The 19,520-nt window shown below is 32.3% G+C and overlaps 1 protein-coding gene and 1 long non-coding RNA gene across 2 annotated transcripts; both read right to left on the reverse strand.

Moving 5' to 3' along the window:
- Window positions 1–250: 250 nt before the first annotated feature.
- LOC140964202 (DNA replication complex GINS protein SLD5) lies at window positions 251–9,256 on the reverse strand. Its single transcript, XM_073423774.1, has 6 exons — window positions 8,968–9,256; window positions 8,475–8,597; window positions 8,129–8,211; window positions 7,945–8,054; window positions 815–890; window positions 251–729 (listed from the first exon to the last, which is right to left on the reverse strand). Exons 1-6 carry the CDS (start codon window positions 9,136–9,138, stop codon window positions 630–632), a joined length of 663 nt encoding a protein of 220 aa, XP_073279875.1. The 5' UTR covers window positions 9,139–9,256; the 3' UTR covers window positions 251–629.
- On the reverse strand, window positions 1,362–7,938 carry LOC140964203 (uncharacterized). The gene is made up of 2 exons (XR_012172840.1): window positions 1,573–7,938; window positions 1,362–1,499 (listed from the first exon to the last, which is right to left on the reverse strand). It is a non-coding gene; the product is annotated as an uncharacterized lncRNA (long non-coding RNA).
- Window positions 9,257–19,520: the final 10,264 nt, after the last annotated feature.

Genomic DNA, 19,520 nt, shown 5'->3' on the forward strand with positions numbered 1-19,520 from the left:
AAAAATATCTATTAGTCAAAATAGGTAATATTTTCAATGTTATTAGCGTATTTCCTTTATTGATGTGATCATTGCTGTGACACAAACCAAAAATTAATTGCTGAATTTGTAGCCACTTCATTTTTCTATCCACGATCTTCTTATTTACAAAAATTACAGTCCTGTACGTAGAAAAATATTTAAATCCAGTGAACTCCTATAAACATATAAGCTAAATACAGAACAGTGTAAAAAATATTAAATCCATATATTCAAACTAAAATTGGTTTGGTTATATATATCAAAACAAGTTGAGCTAAATTTGGGGATGTTCCATTTCCATTTTGTATAACAAGTTATTTGGTTACTTCATATAAGGTTCAAGCCTACAAATTTTATATCATAAAAAATACAAAACAGGGAAAAAAAATTAAGAAAAACTGAGGAAAACATGGTCTAGTTTCCAAAAGAAGCCGAAAACATGAGGCCAAGTACATTACAAAATATGTCATGGTGGATTACAGTGGCTGAAACATTATCTTGGGTAGAAGATGCTGACTCGTCGCCTATACATCACCCAGTACTCCTTGCTTGCATGATAAAGTACCAATCTGCTCCCTCCCGAGGAACGCGTAACACACTTGATCAAGTTAGACTAGATCTATTTGCCCACTCTCTACAAGCGATTTAATAGATTTATAAGGCAAAGCATACAAATCATCGGCTTCAATGTTAACCGGCTCTTCACCACTGTTGCGTTTCAAACATTTGGACATATTAGCAAACCTCTAAACGAAAAACTAAAAGTATTACAAAAATGCTACCGTGGAGTTACCTGTCGTCAAGTAGGACAGCTCCTAAAAACTTCTTGCTTCTGCAGACAACGTATGTATCCAGCTTTGGCTTTGGAACTGAAAATACATATGTAAAAGCAACTGACCACTTGATTTACAACGTCAAAACTTTGGAAAAAACCAAAAGAGACAAAACTGTACATAAGAGAATAGCTGCTCTCTCACTAGACCTAAATGACTTATTTGGACTTTCATATAAGATTTGTATTGTATAAGAATTGTGTCATCTAGTCTAATACAACTTTTCGCCTAAGCCTAAACAGAAAATTAGTTGAAACTGTTACGTTATATCTGAAGCTCCTCTTCAAGTAAAAAACACAGATCACGATCAAAACAAACAAAAGACAAATTTTTCTAATGCTTCAACTGCATTGAAACTTTAAAAGTACTTAAACTACAAAATCACATAGAGTCAAGTCGAGAAACCATGCAGTATTAGCATTTAGAATGGTCTTTACAAAACTCAATACAATTGTTTGTGGACCTTGAAGAACCTTTAATTTTCAAAGTGAAGAAGTTCAGTATGTTTACTGCAGAAATTAGGAGTAAGATTCAACTGCTAGTTGGATAATGTTACAACCACAGAATACTTAATACGAACAATGGAAAATAACAAAGGATTTAGGGTAATTTACTAGAATATACGTATTATAATTAACTAAAATCCTAGAGTTGAATACTCTGTAGAATATATCACATCATCCTTCCTTAGCCAACGTAGTAACTTCATATTACAAACCGAGTTGCATGGAATTCTTCCAGGATCTTCCTTACCCAAGGTGACCCCTTGGGAAGCACAATCCATTGTTTAGTGTATATTGACGTGTGGCAGCCCCATCCATACTAATCTTCTATCATTATCCGCAGCTTCCTTACTCTTATCAAACTACAACCACAATGGCATAGAAATATTCTGTAACACAGCATATTCCTCTTTTCTAGACAGAGCATTTGCAACACCATTGATTGCCCCAAATTAGACAGCCAATGCTGCTAATCTGGTATCGTTATTAGTTGCGTGAGTAAACTTTTTAGTGAGCGATTATCAGTCAAAACAGTAAACCTTTGGTCCAACAAGTAAGGCCTCCAATGTTGAATCGCTAACACGAAAGCCAGCAACTATATTTCACAAGTAGACTTGGCCAAAGCCCTATCCACAATGCCTTGCTGTAAAATGCTATGGACTGCACCTTTTGTGGACTGCACCTTTTGTCACAACACAGCTCCCACTCCTTTTCCCGGTGCATCGCATTATATTACAAATTCTTCATTAAAATCTGGCATCCGCAACAATGATGCTAAACTAAGGGCATTCTTTAACATGTTGAATGCTTCTTGAGCCTATTTATTCCAACCAAAACTTTTTTTAAATAATTCATTCAGGGGTTGTTGCAACCACAATTTGCAAAAGATGAACAATAAGAATATATTATGAAATCGTACTGAAACGCAACCAGAGATAAACTCTGTACAAGAGGAACTCTCCTCTTCCCCAGCCTAAGCTAATAAACCACTCAGCAAAATAAAATACTCATTGCCTAACTCTAAACAACTCTTTCCTCTTATATTCTCTTTCCCCCTTCCCCACGTTATATCTTCTAGAATTCACTTACTAACTAGAGAATGATTTTGGCCCATTTTATTGAAGCCCAATACAAAATAACTCAACTCCATAATGGTACCACCATCTTGAAAATAAGACTTGTCCTCAAGGATGGAGCCAAGTTTTTTATTTGCTATGAGTTGAGCATCCTCCCTGCCATAGAATGAAGCCAGTGTTGTCCCTCCACTTTCCAATGGCCTTGAAAGAAGTGAAGCATCAATTCAAAGGATCAGGGCTTCGTCAAAAGAGCACACTTCATAGATCCCACCCACAGTTTTGGATATCTCCACATTAAGCTTGTTAACAAGAGGAGAAAGAATCCCCACTATAAATTCTACAGAGGATAACACACTATGACCTGCAGTACTGCTTGCATAAGTAATAAGGCTGGAGCTGGAGGATTTTGCTCAACCAATTGATCCAAGGCCTTGGTTAGACCTAGCTGAAAAAATGTCTAGCTGCCCAAAAGAAGCCTTACAATCATCTGTGACTTTCTTCAAAGAAATTCCATCTCTCTTGTCCACTCTCCTGATTAGTAGTGTTAAGATGATTTCCAAAGTTTTCTTTCTACTCGAAATCCAACCCAAAACGTTTTTATCACAATGCCCATCTTCATGTTTTCCTCCAACAGTAACCCAAAGGAATAAACTCTGTACCTTCTTTAGTGTGTTCCACAGTTGATCCCCACATAAAAAATTTTGCCACTTTAGCTGCCAATTGTTGCTCAAATGTGCTTTAATCGCCATGCCAACTGAGAAATGAAGATCCAAATTGCAGCAGAAAACATTCCTTCTAAAACATGGATGTCGCCACAGAAACAACTTGAATGACTTTGTTGATAAGCTAAAAAAGTGCACGATGTGCATAAGAGAGCAGCCTGTCAGATCCAATACTTACCCCAATCATCTTTAGAAAAAAATATGAGAGCTATACAAATCCCATAACTTCATAATCTCCTCATGATCCAAGATTATATATTGAATCCCAGCAGAACTTGGATGCTTCAAAATCACTGAACAGAAAAGTAGCTCCAGATTCCTCTTGAGGATTTTATCTAACACCTTCGCATAGCCCACTCTTTGTTCTTTGCATGACCTACCAAAGAAAACATTATACACAACCATGGAATTAGTTCTACAGCCAACAATATCAGGAAACTACTCCAAATCAACAATTTTAAATCCTCTTCCGAGCCACTTAACTTTGCAACTGGCCGTTTCTTCCGACCCTGATTCTTTAACCCCAGCATCTTCCTGGAACGATTGTCGGTAAGTTAGCCTTGCCTTATTCAGGAATAAGTGCATTTCCCAATAAATTGGGCCCACCCGCTGGTAAAACCCTTTTCCTCTGGTCTTCCCTGGCTTATGACTTGACACTGCAGCCCCAATACTGATAATTGGGCCAGGGGCTTTTTCAGTCCCCAGTTGTACATCCCTGGGTCTAGTAATGACACAGCCCAAGTTTTGTTCTCCAGTCAGGACACAATTTTGGGCTGCACAAATTTCAAAGTTGTCGACCTGAAGCCCTACACTCTACAGTGCACCGACCTTCCCTAAACGCTGCGAGACATTCCCATGGAGGCTTGACCTTGTCTGGTGCTTTCTTCTTAAACCATTGGAACTCTTGGATCGTCGGCCCAATCAATGCATTCGTAAGCCACTTCGAATTCATGTAAAAGACCTTTGTCTCTATCTTCCGGAATCATTGGAGCATTGCTTCCTCATGAACATAGATGGAGGTACTGTTCTGAATCTGCTCCTTCGTCACTTCAATTACAGTCCCCTGCACCATTGATTTTTCTCTCAGGTTGGGCTTTCGTTTGATCCTCTGCACTCCCTCTTTTGCAAACTCACCTATGGACTCAATTCCCTTGAAATCCAGCTGTTCAATCCCTCTTATGACTTGTTTCAATTCATCACAGCCTGGGTCATCTTTTCTGCCAACCGAGCTTTCTTTCCCATCCAACTGGTCGTCAAACTCCTCAACAAATTGTTCATCGGGCTCGACTCCAGCATCTGCTGGCTCTTCTACTTAAGTTAGCTGTTGGTATTTACGTGTCGGTCCAGAGAGTAAATTGTAGCTCACCTCCACGTACTGTCATTGTTTTTTCTCTACATCTCTCATTTTCTCCTGCTCCAGCAAACTCTTGGAATTTCCCCACCATTGAATAAACATCCTCTGCTAGTTTCAGGGCCTTTACTTCCAACGTATCGATCCTCTCGTCCAGCTGTGTGGTTGCCATCCTCTCGATTTAGATATCCGGCAGGTGAGACCAATTGTTGCAACCACAATTTGCAAAAGATGACAATAGGAATATAATATGAAATTGTACTGAAATGAACCCAACGATAAACTATGTACAAGAGGAACTCTCCTCTAACCTCTTCCCTAACCTCAGCTAGTAAACCACTCAACCAAAAAAAATACTCAATTCCTAACTCAAAACAACGCTCTCCTCTTATATTTCTTTTCCCTTACCCAAGTTATCACTTCCAGAATTCTCTTACCAACTAGAGAATGACTTTTACCCTTTTTCTTAAAGCCCGATGAAAAATAACTCAAGTTCCTAATAGGGGTTTGGCTATTTTGTCATAATCCCTATTAAATTTCCTGTAATACCCAGTCAAACCCAAAAAACCCCTCACACCTTTTGTCGATCGAGAGCTGGGTCAGGAATTGACACTTGCAATTTTCTTTGGATCCACTGCTATTCCTTGGGGCTGCTATTCCTTGGGCTATTATAATATGGCCTAAATATTCACTTTCTGATGGACCAAATTCTCATTTCTTCTTGTTCAAAACACACTGGTCCCTTCGCAAAATTCCAAAATAATTTGTAAGTGTAATAGGTGATCTGCCCATGCTGTACTATATATCATAATATCATCAAAGAATACCAAAACAAATTTTCTGAGATATGGTCGAAATGCCTCATCCATTGCAGATGGGAAAGTGGCCAAGGCGTTCTCAAGTCCAAAAGGCATAACAAGAAATTTGTAATGCCCGATACGAGAGTCGTTTTTGGCATATCCTCAGGTTAGACTCTAATTTGACGGTACGGATTTAAGATCCTGCTTGGAGAAAAAACAAGCCCCAATAGCTCATCTATCATTGGAATGGGATATTTGTCTGCAACAGTAGCTTCGTTAACAGCCCTGTAATCTACACAAAAACGCCAATTCCCATTTTTTTTAAACCAAAATGACTTGACTACAAAAGGGGTTGTCACGGCTTTGTATCACTCTTGACAATAACATCTCATTTACCAACCGCTCCATCTCTTCTTTCTAACAATGTGTGTATCGATATGGCCTCATATTAACTGGTCCCCTTCCCTTTTGTAAGATGAATTGTATAATCTTTCCTTCAGATTGGCGGCAGCCGTTGGGGGCTTTCAAAAACATTTTCAAATTTTCCCAATAATTCTCTCAATTCATTTAGTACTGTCAATCCACTGTCCTTATGTTCTACACGCTCTGATGACTCACACGTAGCCCAAACTGCCCCAAAAAACTCTACATCAATTGCCTTTGTGAGTGAACGTAAAGAAACCAGAGAACGGTTCAATGTAGGATCCATATAACACCACTTCCTTGTCCTGTTTCTGAAAACTCATTTGAATTCGACCCCAATCCACTCTGAATTCTCCTAAAATGCGTAACAAATGAATCCCAAGAATAAGATTCAGATCCCCATTCACACAAATAACCATCAATGGTTTATTACTTTATTGACACACATTCAGGTTCATCCTTAGCCATTATGGTCGATCTCATTGACTTGTAGGCGCACTTATGCAATGGATTGCGGGGTTCTCCACACTCGACACACAATCCCTTCTCCTTCCTATGCATATACTCTTAGAAGAATAAATACATCCTTGTGATTTTTGGTTCACCCCACTCCCAGCCATGCTTTTCTCAAACCCAGAATTAACCCCTCCCATGATTGATTGTCGCGAGTTGCTAGCATGAGTGTAATTTGGAAATCTACATTTGTTTTGCTTTCCAATCCTGCATTGCGACGTACGTCAACAAAGGTTGAATTGACTTTTGTACGGTCTTCATCCATGCAGAATAGCCCAATCTTCGATCTAATTTGTGTCCCAATGCAGTATAATTGTTGCTTTGGTCCAAATTATCCTCATAAAGTTCTTCTTCAATGTTCTGGGCAAGATCCATGGCCTGAATTACAGCTCTAGGCCCATGGGTTCTGACTCGTCGTCTTATATCATCGAGCGCAGCCCACTGATGAAGTAACCCAAACCTTGAACTTCTGGTAAATCGCCTATTTGGGATAAGAGCGCCTCAAATTGTTCGACATAGGTTTCCACTGGCTTTTGATTTTTTTTTTTAAAGAAGCTAACAGTTCAAATGGGTTAGCCGCTTTTCTTCCTCTGTATCGTTTAATATGCTCCTCTGCAAATCTCTCCATGTGAGGTTGGAATTCTTCATCTTATCCACCTGAACCAATGGACCGACATCCCTTCCATACAAATCTAAGCAATTTTAATCTTATTTTGGGAGTAGTGCCATGAATTTCAAAATATTGCTCCGCTATTCCCAACCACCCCAATGGTTGAGTGCCATAAAAACTTGGTAGTTCTATGCTCTTAATAAAGTGTCAAACCTCCTCATTCTCCGCATATCTGTCCGATTTGAAAATTTGTCTCATCGCCGATATGCTCTTGGAAAATCGAATCCTGAACTTCATTTGTGTTATCCTTTTCTTTGTGCTTCCTCTTCATCTCAGTCATCTCACTCATTGTTTTGTTGAGTGAATCCAGGTTATCCTGCATGTTAATTATTTTTCCGGTGCTTCAACTTTTGCTTCGGAACGTGTGGTTGCCATAAATCAGTCTCGGTCTTGAGATCCGGCAGGTCAGACCAATTACAACCACGGAATACTTAATGTACGAACAATGGAAAAGAACATAGGATTTAAGGTAATTCACTAGAATATATGTGCTTATGATTGACTAAAATCCCAGAGTTTAATACTCTGTACAATATTTCACAATATCCTTCCCTAGCAAAGCTAGTAACTTCCATTACAAACTGAACAAAAGACAACGACTAATCATTCCCAACCTTCCCGACTATATTCCCTCTTTTATTTTCTATTCCTTCTAGAATAGTCGGGATAAATAATAATGGGCTTCTCAATATCTTCAAGACTCAAATAATCCAGGTATGTATCAAATAAAACCTTTTTACACCTAAAAACCGGAATGAAAAAAATCCATCATCAAAATAAAGCAAGATTTAAAATTGAGAGTATTAATTTTACTTGCACAACAAATTAGAGAAACTGAGGCACCCAATTCAGAAAATAAAAGTTCTAAGACTAAGGCATAGCTTGCAAAAACATACAATTCAGAAACAAGAAACAAGGAAAGTTTGAGTGAGGGAGAGAGAGAGAGATTAACTAATTAAAAAACACGAAAGAAAACTAAGAAAAAAATGAAAGAGGCAAATAGTGAAATAGTGATAACAGCGAGAAGCTCACCCATGTCATCCTCTTCAGAGGCAGAAGATTGCTTCAAGTGGGACTGATACTGATTCGGCAATTTTGAGAGTACAGATTCTTTGAGATAATGTTTTAGATCTTCAGCACAACTGTGATCATTGTCAGCTATAAAAATGATAATTTTCCGAGCAAGATTTTTGTTAAAAATCCAAATAGAGTTCACCTGCGAGCAAACTTCTGTTCATGCCTGGAAAGTTGATTCCAAAGTTCCGTAGTCTTTTGGATGTGAAATACATATTTTTCAATCTATCAAGAGGTTGATCAGAAATGAACAACGTTAGTAATATATTAAGCATCTCATACAGAGACTAAATAATGTACTTTCAAAGCTGTGAACAAAGAGTTTTGTCTGTTTTCTCATATTTATGAGAATTTATAGAAACACTCAAAAAAAGAATAAGAAAAACGAACAAGAAGAAGAAGAAGAACTTAGGAGAATCTTAACACAAGAATAATATATCGAAACTTCATCCGACACAATAAAGCAGAAAGGCCCAATGAACAATCACCTTTTGAAGGCGGGTTCGAAGATAAGATCTGAGCAGGAACATAGTCCTGTCCAAGTCCATTTGATAAAGAGACACAGTAAGAGAATCAACACCACTTCTGTTAAAATCTTCCACGGTCTCTTCCTAAAACATAAGTAAAGTGAAGTGGGTTCACCACAATTGATGGCAAATGACAAGCAAGCAAAAAATACAAATAAACAAAAGATCAATATTAAGTAACAAACAACATTTAGTCATATCACAAAGTGATCGAATTTCAATTAAAACTATAAGGCAACCATAATTTCTATCCACAATCAGTTCATAAAGTTACTATAATCACTGAGATGGGCATCATTGGCATTAAGAAAAAGAGAAGTGATGCAAAAATCCAACACATTTAAACCAAATCCCCCACTAGCAACTGGCCAAAATCGATAACGAATTCGCAAAATAATTGAAAAAGGACAATTCCAAGGCTCGCATTGGCCAAGAAATGTATAACATCTACTACCATCAATTGGATCTGCTGACGAGATCTATGAATCAATGCGGCCTCAAATTTAAGAATCTCCGGCGCGGCCTTCTCGTTCTTCCAAGCTCGCTTCAACAGCTCAGCATCTGTGGTCGAAAGGAGTGACTCGTAATCATCTTCCAATGACCTCTCTCCCACGCTCGACTCCATTTGCTAATTCAACAATTGATTCAAAGACCCTAAAACCTAAAATCGATGAGAAAACATTGTATTTTCGCACTTGGTCAGAGTGTATTCAACCTAGCGATATTAGCATTACATTTGCATTACAATGGATGCTTCTAACTTTTAACCCGTGCTAGTGGCAAAACAAACTCGATACAACGGTAAACCTAAACTATTCTCTTCAATGAGCTATGTGAGTCATATATGAGAGTATTTATGTCAAATAAGCATTATTCGATGGATTTAGTGATTTGGAAAAACAAAAACAAAAAAAAATCTAAGATAACATATGGCGAAATATGTATTGTGATCATTCATGAACATGGAAAAGAGTCGGCACTCGTACACAGGAAATCATACCCTCAAATGAAAAAGGATAAGATAGCATCTGCATCTAATCTTATGCAAGTGATATATGCAATAACATCAATTTCATAGCAGACTCCATGACTGAAAAGCTGATCATAACAAATATTTTGCTAGTGTAATCATCCGGCAACAAATATCAGAACACTCAACTACAAATCATCATTCAAAAACCATCCTATGAGTTTCTTAACTGCAAATCATAAGCCGTTAACCACCGAAAACAAGCAAAACACCACAACTAAAGTAAAAAAAACGACTTTAGAGAATACTTTGTTACCTCCTGATCACTCCAAATACACGAAATTCGTCCTCAAGTTCACGTTCAGATACGCGCGGGTCCAAATTTCCAATATAAACCCTCTACATCTTGGATCAAAGTTCCTGAACAACACAAAAATTACATGTAATGATACCAAAACGATACGAACATAACTGTAAGAAGGANTAACCACCGAAAACAAGCAAAACACCACAACTAAAGTAAAACAAACGGCTTTAGAGAAAACTTTGTTACCTCCTGATCACTCCAAATACACGAAATTCGTCCTCAAGCTAGCGTTCAGATACGCGCGGGTCCAAATTTCCAATTTAAACCCTCGACATCTTGGATCAAAGTTCCTGACCAACACAGAAATTACATGTAATGATACCAAAACGATACGAACATAACTGTATGGGGGGAAAAGAAGACCATTGATAACGAATACACAAACACGATCGCTGATTTGTACGAAAGAGAAAGCAATTTTTTCAAAAAACAAAACAAAAAACATTCGAAGACAACCGGGTAATCATTTACCAAACTCCAAAAAATAGGTGAAAAAATCGAAAGAATTCCCTGTGGAACGGAACAATCGTGAACCTAGGAAAAGACAGTATGAGACAACAATTATCCAAGGCTATGGAGCAACTCAAAAAATTAAAGCACGTCTACAAATCCGACGATAACCCACTACCGATTCGTGAAATAGCGGAACCTTACGAGAGAAAAAAGTAGAGCAGAACCCGAAACCCTAATCGAATTTGGGAGACTCGCGGGCATCTTATTATACCAAAGGATCTAATTCGCTACAGCGGCTGCAATGTAGAAATACCATTTTAGCCCTACCTCGATTCTGGACAAACTAATTAGTAATTTCCATTTTCGTATATACTTTTGGGCCTCCAGCAATCTATAAAAACAACTTACAATCTTAATACAAAACAATTTAAATTATAAAAAAAATTAACAGATATATGATTAAAACTAAAATTTGATAACATAAAAGATTAAAAAAAATTACTTGGGATATTTTTTTCTAAAATTTAACAATAGAGTCATTTCATTCTATATTTGCAAGTTCATACAAGAATTTATTAAATATATGTTAAAAACACCTAGATTTGGATGTCAAGTAATAAAATTTGACGTAGCAAAATCAAATTTTAATTATTATATTATAGATCATGTTCCCATAAATTTTGTATGAAAATATGTGTGTAGATATAACAAAAAGTCACTCGCTCGCACATTGATTCTTTCGAGGTACGAACCATTTCGATTGTGGGATTTGATATTGTGACTTAAAATGATGGATCGATCGGGAATTGATTTTGATGCATCGAGGTACTGCCACCGTTCATTATTGAAATGAATTTATTTCATGTTCTTAAAAATAAAATGGAATATAATAAGGTTTAAAGACGCACCAGGAAATAGTAAACACAAGGTTCGATGTTAATTAGGAGGCATAAATTCATATTGTAGCCCTTCAGTCTGTTTAGCCGAGAAATGACGTTTAAGGCGTTTACGGGTGATTTTTATGAATTTATGTTTCTGAAATTGTCCTCGATAAATCCTCTATTGTTTAATTTCTCTGGTATATCTTTTGAAATTCCTTTTATGTTTTGTAAAATTGCCATAGATGAACTTTATATTCATTCTTATTCTGGAAATTAACTCTCTCCTTTTATTAGTTCAGTAATTTGAATATGGTATATAGGCTGGAAACCAATAATCTCCATGTGTGCGAAAGCCAATAAGGAAACATTTGGTAAAACAATGCCACGTATCAGATTCAATTTGTATTTCAAGCCTTAGATGGTATCAGATATTTTACCTTATAGGAAAAATTACAGATTTATTCATATAGGTTTAATACAAATTGCTTTTAGACTTTTAACCTTAGAAGGTTTACCATAAAGCTTTATAGCAGCTTTAAGATATGGTAGAAATTTAAATTGAAAACAATCCCTTATGGGAATAATTCAATCTAGTCTGACTCATGATCCAGTATATTTTGATGTTTATCCAAATTTATCTTTATCCCTGTCTGATATTAATATATTAGATTCTTTAACATTAAATGTTAAAACTCATGGTTATAATTATACTCCTGGTACAGAAGTTATATGTATCTGTTATCGTATTTATTATAAACCATTATTTACACTAAATCTTATGTGTAAAAGAATTGATAAGAAATTAAATGAAACTATTATTATATAAACTAATTTTAATAGATCCAATATTACAACTCGTAGATCTATCAAATGGGAAGAAATTGAATTTCCAGAAAATTGGATAATTGAACAAGCTGTTCCTAGAAATCCTATAATAAATAGAGATTTACAGCAAGTTATTCAAAATAATGAAGGATCTGTTCAAATACAGTTTAATAATTAACAAAGAAGATTATTACCCTCTTCTGTTTATACTGGATCAAGATCTAGTCATTCTTTTATTTCACCTCTAGATTATATGGTGGATATTCCACAGACTTCTAGAGCTTCTACTTTTCAGATAAGAGAAGAAGAATCTTCTGTACAAGATACAGTAGATGATTTAATTATAAATCAAAATAATATTGTTCATAAAAGTAATTTTCAAAAAGTTAAAGAAACTGATACAGTTTCAGAAATGAATTTTAGTATTTAATGGATAAAACATTTAAAATTGATTTTACTAAAGGATCTCGTGCTAGAGATAAGATCAATGCAGAATTTTATCTACCCAAATGAGAATCTTTTAGATATTGGTATTTTAAAAGTTTCTCTGAAGAAAAATTTGAATATATTGTTTCAGAATTTTATAAATTCTGTGAAAATCAGAATAAATTAATACATTTTGTTCTTTGGCNGGTATTTTAAAAGTTTCTCTGAAGAAGAATTTGAATATATTGTTTCAGAATTTTATAAATTCTGTGAAAATCAGAATAAATTAATACATTTTCTTCCTTGGTTTTTTAAAACTTTTATTATTGATTATATTTCAGTTCTAGAAAGAAATTATAAACTTTCTTCCCAATTGATTCAAAAATCAGTTTATCTTCCTCAGCAACCTTTTATTATAGAGAAAAATAATAAAGTTTTAAACTCTACTGCTTTTTCAAAACTATTTGAAAATGATATGTTACAGATAACTGTTAAACATATTAACCAGATAATTAAAAACCAAAATTATAAAAATTTATATTTAACTATAATAGGAGAAGAAATAAATTCTCTAAAAAATAGAATAGATAAGATAGTCATAGTTATTAATCAAATTAAACCAGATGTTCATATACAAGAACCAGAAACTAATATTGTTTCAACTGCCAGTTCTTCTATTCAGTCCCCTCCAAATATTAAAGATTTTAAATTTAAGTCTTCTGTTTCTGATATAGAAAAATTATTAGAAGAAAAATTTAAAAATCTTAATATACATACTCTTAATGAAGAGTTTGAAAATAATAATATTTTTGATGAAAAAAATAATTAAAATTAAATGGGCAAATAGACCTACCCAAAATAAATATTATTATGATAGATGAACTCCAATAGATGTTCTTATAGAAGAACAAGAATATATATTTTCCAATAGTTATAATGGGAAAAGTATTTAGGAATGAAATATTAGTGACAAGCAGATTTATAATACTGCTCACAGAATGCTCATGTATAGTACTGTATGTAAAACATCAGGAAATAATGATAAAAATATTGCTAAAATGATAATAGCAGGATTTACTGGTCAACTTAAATGTTGGTGGAATAATTATTTACATTACTCCCATAAAGATGAGATTTTAAATTCAATAAAAATTTAAGATAATATGCAACTAGAGAATGCAGTCTATTCATTAGTAATGACTATGATTGAACATTTTACTGGTAAATTTACCGATAATAGTGAACAAATTCGTATTTTATTAAGTAATGTAAAATGTAAAACACTTACTGATTTTAGATGGTATAAAGATACTTTTTTATCTCGTATTTATGAGATACCAGACTGTAATAATAGTCTTTGGAAATCTAAATTCATAGATGATTTACCTTTCTTATTTGCAGAAAAAATCAGAAAAGTAGTAAGAAAGGAAGACATAAATATTCCTTATGAAAATTATACTTATGGTAAACTAATTAGTATTTGTATTCAAGAGGGTTTAGCTCTCTATAGTGAATTAAAATAAAATAATCAAATTAAAAGACAGAATTTACTTGAGAAAAAATAACTAGGAAAATTTGTGATCAATTTGGTATGGACCTACCTAATAAAGGTAAGAAGAAAATAAAAGATAAAGACGAAAGACCTTAGAGGAAGAAAAGACAATTGTCTGATAGACAAAAAGATAGAAAAAAGAAAAAAAAAGAAAACCGTGAATTACGGAAAGCTGAAAATTATAAAGCTAAAAATAAACTAATTATTTGTAAAAAATGTAAAAAGTCAGGACATTATGCTAATCAATGTTGGGCTAAAAACAAAATTAATAATTTAGACATAGATGAAAATCTTAGTGATAAAATCAATAAAAGAATAATGAATTCTAATCAGAATTCAGATAGTGAATCTGAGAATAGTTCAGAATTTAGTTCAGAATTTTATAATTCAGAAGATATAATAGAAAATAAATCTTTTAGTTCTGATATAGAATGTGATAATTGTATACAAGGAGAATCGTGTATCAATCATTTAAGTGAAACTGATAATAAAAATGATGAGTTTTATAAACTTATGTCACAATTTCAGGATTTAAATATTAATGTTTTAACTAACAATAATATTTTAGAATTCCTTAAAATGATTAAGGATCCAATATTAAAATCTACAATAATAGATCAAATGGAAAATATTGTTTCAACAAGTAGTAACAATAACATTCTTGTTAAACAAGAACAATATTATACTATAAAAGAAGTAAAAAATCTTTTACAACAAAAGTATAATAAACAAAATCATGTTACTATACAAGATTTAGTTACAGAGATTAATAATCTTAAAGAACAAATAAAAATTTTACATCATAATAATAATCATTTAAGTTATCGTATCTCAGTTATTGAAAATAACAAAGAAGAGAATGACAGTAGTCAAAATATTTCATTTTCTGATAATAATCATTTATCTGTTTTAAGTATGATCATATTAAAAAATGGTATGCTAATATTACTTTATTAATAGATAATTCTTATAAAAAGAATTTTATTGTCATGATAGATAGTGGTGTAGATTTAAATGTAATATAGGAAGGATTAATTCCTACTAAGTATTTTCATAAAACTACATATTCTCTCTCTCATGCTGGAGGAGAACCCTTAGAAATTAATTATAAATTAACAAAAACATATATTTGCAAAGATAAAATCTGTATTCAAACTAGTTTTTTATTAGCAAAAGATATTTCTAGCCAATTAATACTTGGTTTACATTTTATTTATCAAATATATCCTTTAAAACATGTTGATGAAACAGGTATTACAGGAACCTATCAAGGTAATCCTATTTCTTTTAATTTTATAACTAAACATGTTCATATAATTCTTAATGAATTATAAGAAAAGATTGATAGAAAAACCTTTTAGATCAATTCTTTAAAAGAAGAAGTTAAAATATTAACTATAGATGATAAATTAAAAAATCCAAAATTACAAAAAAAAAATTCAATTTATTTATAATAAATTTTCATTAAAAATATGTAATGATCTTCCAAATGCTTTTTGGAATAGAAAGAAACATATAATCTCTCTTCCATATGAAGAAGATTTTAAGGAAATAAATATTCCTACCAAGGCTCGTCCTTGTCAAATGAATTCTGAATATTTAAAATTATGTAAAAAAAAATTCATTCTTTATTAGAAAAATGTTTAATAACACTTTCTCAATCTCCTTGGTCTTGTACTGCTTTCTATGTAAAATAAACATTCTGAGTAGGAAAGAGGTGTTCTCATATTAGTAATAAACTATAAACCCTTAAATAAGTTTTTAAAATGGATTAAGCATCCTATTCCTAATAAAAAAGATTTATTTGATTTAAAATCAGGATTTTTGCAAATTCAAATACAAGAATCTGATACATATAAAACTGCTTTTAATGTTCCTATAGGACATTATGAATGGACAGTAATGTCATTTGGACTTAAAAATGCTCCTTCAGAATTTCAATACATCATGAATAATATTTTTTATCAGTATAATAATTTTATAATTGTCTATATTGATGATATTTTAGTATTTTCTAATGATATTGAAATTCATTTTAAACATTTAGAAATGTTTAAAAATATTGTTATACAAAATGGACTTGTTATTTTCAAATCTAAAATGATTTTATTTCAAACTAATATTAGATTTTTAGGTCATATGATCGATAAAAGGAAAATTATTCCTATCCAAAGAAGTATTGAGTTTGGATCAAAATTTCCTGATATTATAACTGATAAAACTCAGTTACAAAGATTTTTAGAAAGTTTAAATTATATTTCTCCCTATATTAAAAATTTAACTCAAGATTCTGCTATCTTATATGATAGATTAAAGAAAAACCCTTTACCTTGGACAGATAAGCATACTCAAGCTGTTCAGAATATTAAGGAAAAAGTTAAAAATCTTCCTTGTTTAATGTTAGCTAATCCTTTATCGGATAAAATTGTAAAAACAGATGCTTTGGATATAGGTTTTTGTGGAATCTTAAAACAAAAAGATCCCCAAACTAAACAAGAATATCCTATTAGATTTTATTCTGGAAAATGGAATAATGCCCAGAAAAATTATTCTACAGTAGCAAAAGAAATATTAACTATTGTCAGATGTATTTTAACATTTCAAGATGATTTATATAATCAAAAGTTTATTATAAAAACTGATTGCAAATCTGCAAAATTTATGTTTAATAAAAATTTTAAACATGATGTATCTAAACAAATGTTTGCAAGATGGCAGGCACATTTAGCCCCTTTTGATTTTGAAATAATTTATAAAAAAAAGAGAAGATAATCACTTACCTGATTTCTTAACTCGTGAATATTTATCTTAATGTCTTTATTTACAGATATGTATTCTCGAGGTCGAGGAGAGTCCTCTTATAGAGGGCGAGGTAGTAGGGAAAACCCCCTAATATAATAGCACAACATGGTAAACAGAGGCTAATAACCCAAAACTTATCCAGTTCATCCAGTAATACTGAGCAGAATAATGAGTTATACAATGAGTTTCAAGAATTTTTGAAACAAAAGCAGAAAACTAATACATATTCTCAATCTTCAGCATCATATGCTAATATCATGAAAGAAGATGATAATGATTCAGCTCTATATACAGAGACAAAACATCGTGAATTAATTCTTCTTATAGAAGAAAAAGATATTCAATGGGAGAAGACTCTGTGGACTATCATGGAGAGATATTTAACAAATACATTATATGTATTTGGTTTTTATAAACAAAGAGGATTTTATGAAAATCTTCTTTTATAAACAAAAAGTGTTGATATAACTCACTTTTTCAGTAATACTCAACAAAAAGGAAGTTATAACTTTTCCAAGTTCATTATCAAAAAGATCATATCTATTAAAGAATGGGGTACATCTCCATTGGTTGAAAAAAAATTTATTCTGTTACTCATAAAATGAGTTCAAATTTAATTTTTGGGATTATGTAGAGAGTTTTAATAAAACTTTATTTTATGAAAATGAGAAAAAGAAACATACATGGTTTCTGAAAATTTGTGAAAATATTTTTCATTATCCTGTTCCAAATTGGTTCTTTATATGGTGGAAGATTTTTGGTCTATCAGCAAAAATTTTGCCTGAGGTTTTATAAAACCAATGAGTACTTGGTTAAATGTTTATCCAAGTATTAAAAAATCTTTTTCTGAACATTGGATTGACGGCAAGACTTTATGTCTGTTCTTCATGGAATTTGGAATCTCATGGATCTGGAGATGGCAGCCAGAATTTGGTTATACTGATGAAGGTATCCCTTGCCTATGGAGATTTAGCTCTACTAAATTTTGGGATAAACTTTTAAGAGAAGATCCAGCAACTGGACATCTTTATGGCTCAGAAACTCTTCATCAAATGGAAGAAAAAATTTCTTAATATCAGAAAGAATTCATTAATCAACAAGAAAAGGAGAAAGCCTCTATGAGTCCCTTTAAAATCCTCACTCATAAATATGCTGAGATTTATTCAAAAGAAAAATGATTGAGGTTTATATTGAAGAAATGAAGAAAGATCTTTATCAGAATATTGGATGCTCAGATTAATATTATTTTTGAAAATCTCAAAAATTCTATAAAAGATAATATTAAAGATGATTAGGATATTCATCTTTAAGCATAACGTTGCATTATCAACTAGTGGATGGTGACATATCACATCAAAGATGGAATCTCACATCGTTGCATGATATCGTGACAAAAGTGGGTGGCATATTGCTATTTACTTTTTGACTTTGTAACCATGTTACTGTTTACTTTAATAAAGCATTTTACTGTTTATATTTCTAGTTGGAATCCGAGGTTTCAAATTTTGCAGATTTGCAATCAGTTTTTATAATAAACTTTTGATTATATAAATCATCTTGAAATTTTAAAATACATCTGACAATAGCTAATATTTCTTTTGCCACTGTAGAATAATTTTTCTGGGCATTATTCCATTTCCCAGGATAAAATCTAATAATATATTCTTGTTTAGTTTGGGGATCTTTTTGTTTTAAGATTCTACCAAAACCTATATCAGAAGCATTTGTTTCTACAATTTTATCCCATAAAGGATTAGCTAACATTAAACAAGGAAGATTTTTAACTTTTTCCTTAATATTCTAAACAGCTCGAGTATGCTTATCTGTCCAAGATAAAATGTTTTTCTTTAATCTATCATATAAGATAACATAATCTTGAGTTAAATTTTTAATATAGGGAGAAATATAATTTAAACTTCCTAAAAATCTTTGTAACTGAGTTTTATCAGTTATAATATCAGGAAATTTTGATCCAAACTCAATACTTCTTTGGATAGGAATAATTTTCCCTTTTTCAATCATATGACCTAAAAATCTAATATTAGTTTGAAATAAAATCATTTTAGATTTGGAAATAACAAGTCAATTTTGTATAACAATATTTTTAAACATTTCTAAATGTTTAAAATGAATTTCAATATCATTAGAAAATACTAAAATATCATCAACATAGACAATTATAAAATTTCTATACTGATAAAAAATATCATTCATGATTTGTTGAAATTTTGAATGAGCATTTTTAAGTCCAAATGGCATTACTGTCCATTCATAATGTCCTATAGGAACATTAAAAGCAGTTTTATATCTATCAGATTCTTGTATTTGAATCTGCTAAAATCCTGATTTTAAATCAAATTTAGAAAATATGATTGCATTAACTAGTATATCTAATAAATCATTTTTATTAGGAATATGATGTCTAATCCATTTTAAAACATTATTTAAGGGTTTATAGTTTATTACTAATCTGGGAACACCTCTTTCCTGATCAGAATGTTTATTTACATAGAAAGCAGTACAAGACCAAAGAGATTGAGAAGGTGTTATTAAACCTTTTTCTAATAAAGAATGAATTTTTTTTACATAATTCTAAATATTCAGAATTCATTTGACAAGGACGAGCCTTGGTAGGAATATTTATTTCCTTAAAATCTTCTTCATATGGAAGAGAGATTATATGTTTCTTTCTATTCCAAAAAGCATTTGGAAGATCATTACATATTTCTAA

The sequence above is a fragment of the Primulina huaijiensis genome, chromosome 18 (assembly GCF_012295235.1).
Source record: "Primulina huaijiensis isolate GDHJ02 chromosome 18, ASM1229523v2, whole genome shotgun sequence".
NCBI classification, from domain to species: domain Eukaryota; kingdom Viridiplantae; phylum Streptophyta; class Magnoliopsida; order Lamiales; family Gesneriaceae; genus Primulina; species Primulina huaijiensis.

What these genes read in the sequence shown, in the direction of transcription:
- LOC140964202 (XM_073423774.1), bottom strand. Translation starts at nt 9,138, where the DNA reads ATGGAGTCGAGCGTGGGAGAGAGGTCATTGGAAGATGATTACGAGTCA. An exon ending in GAACAGAAGTTTGCTCGCAG is followed by an intron (nt 8,055 to 8,128) that starts GTGAACTCTATT and finishes CAATGATCACAG; the next exon opens with TTGTGCTGAAGATCTAAAAC. An exon ending in CTCTGAAGAGGATGACATGG is followed by an intron (nt 891 to 7,944) that starts GTGAGCTTCTCG and finishes ATGTATTTTCAG; the next exon opens with TTCCAAAGCCAAAGCTGGAT.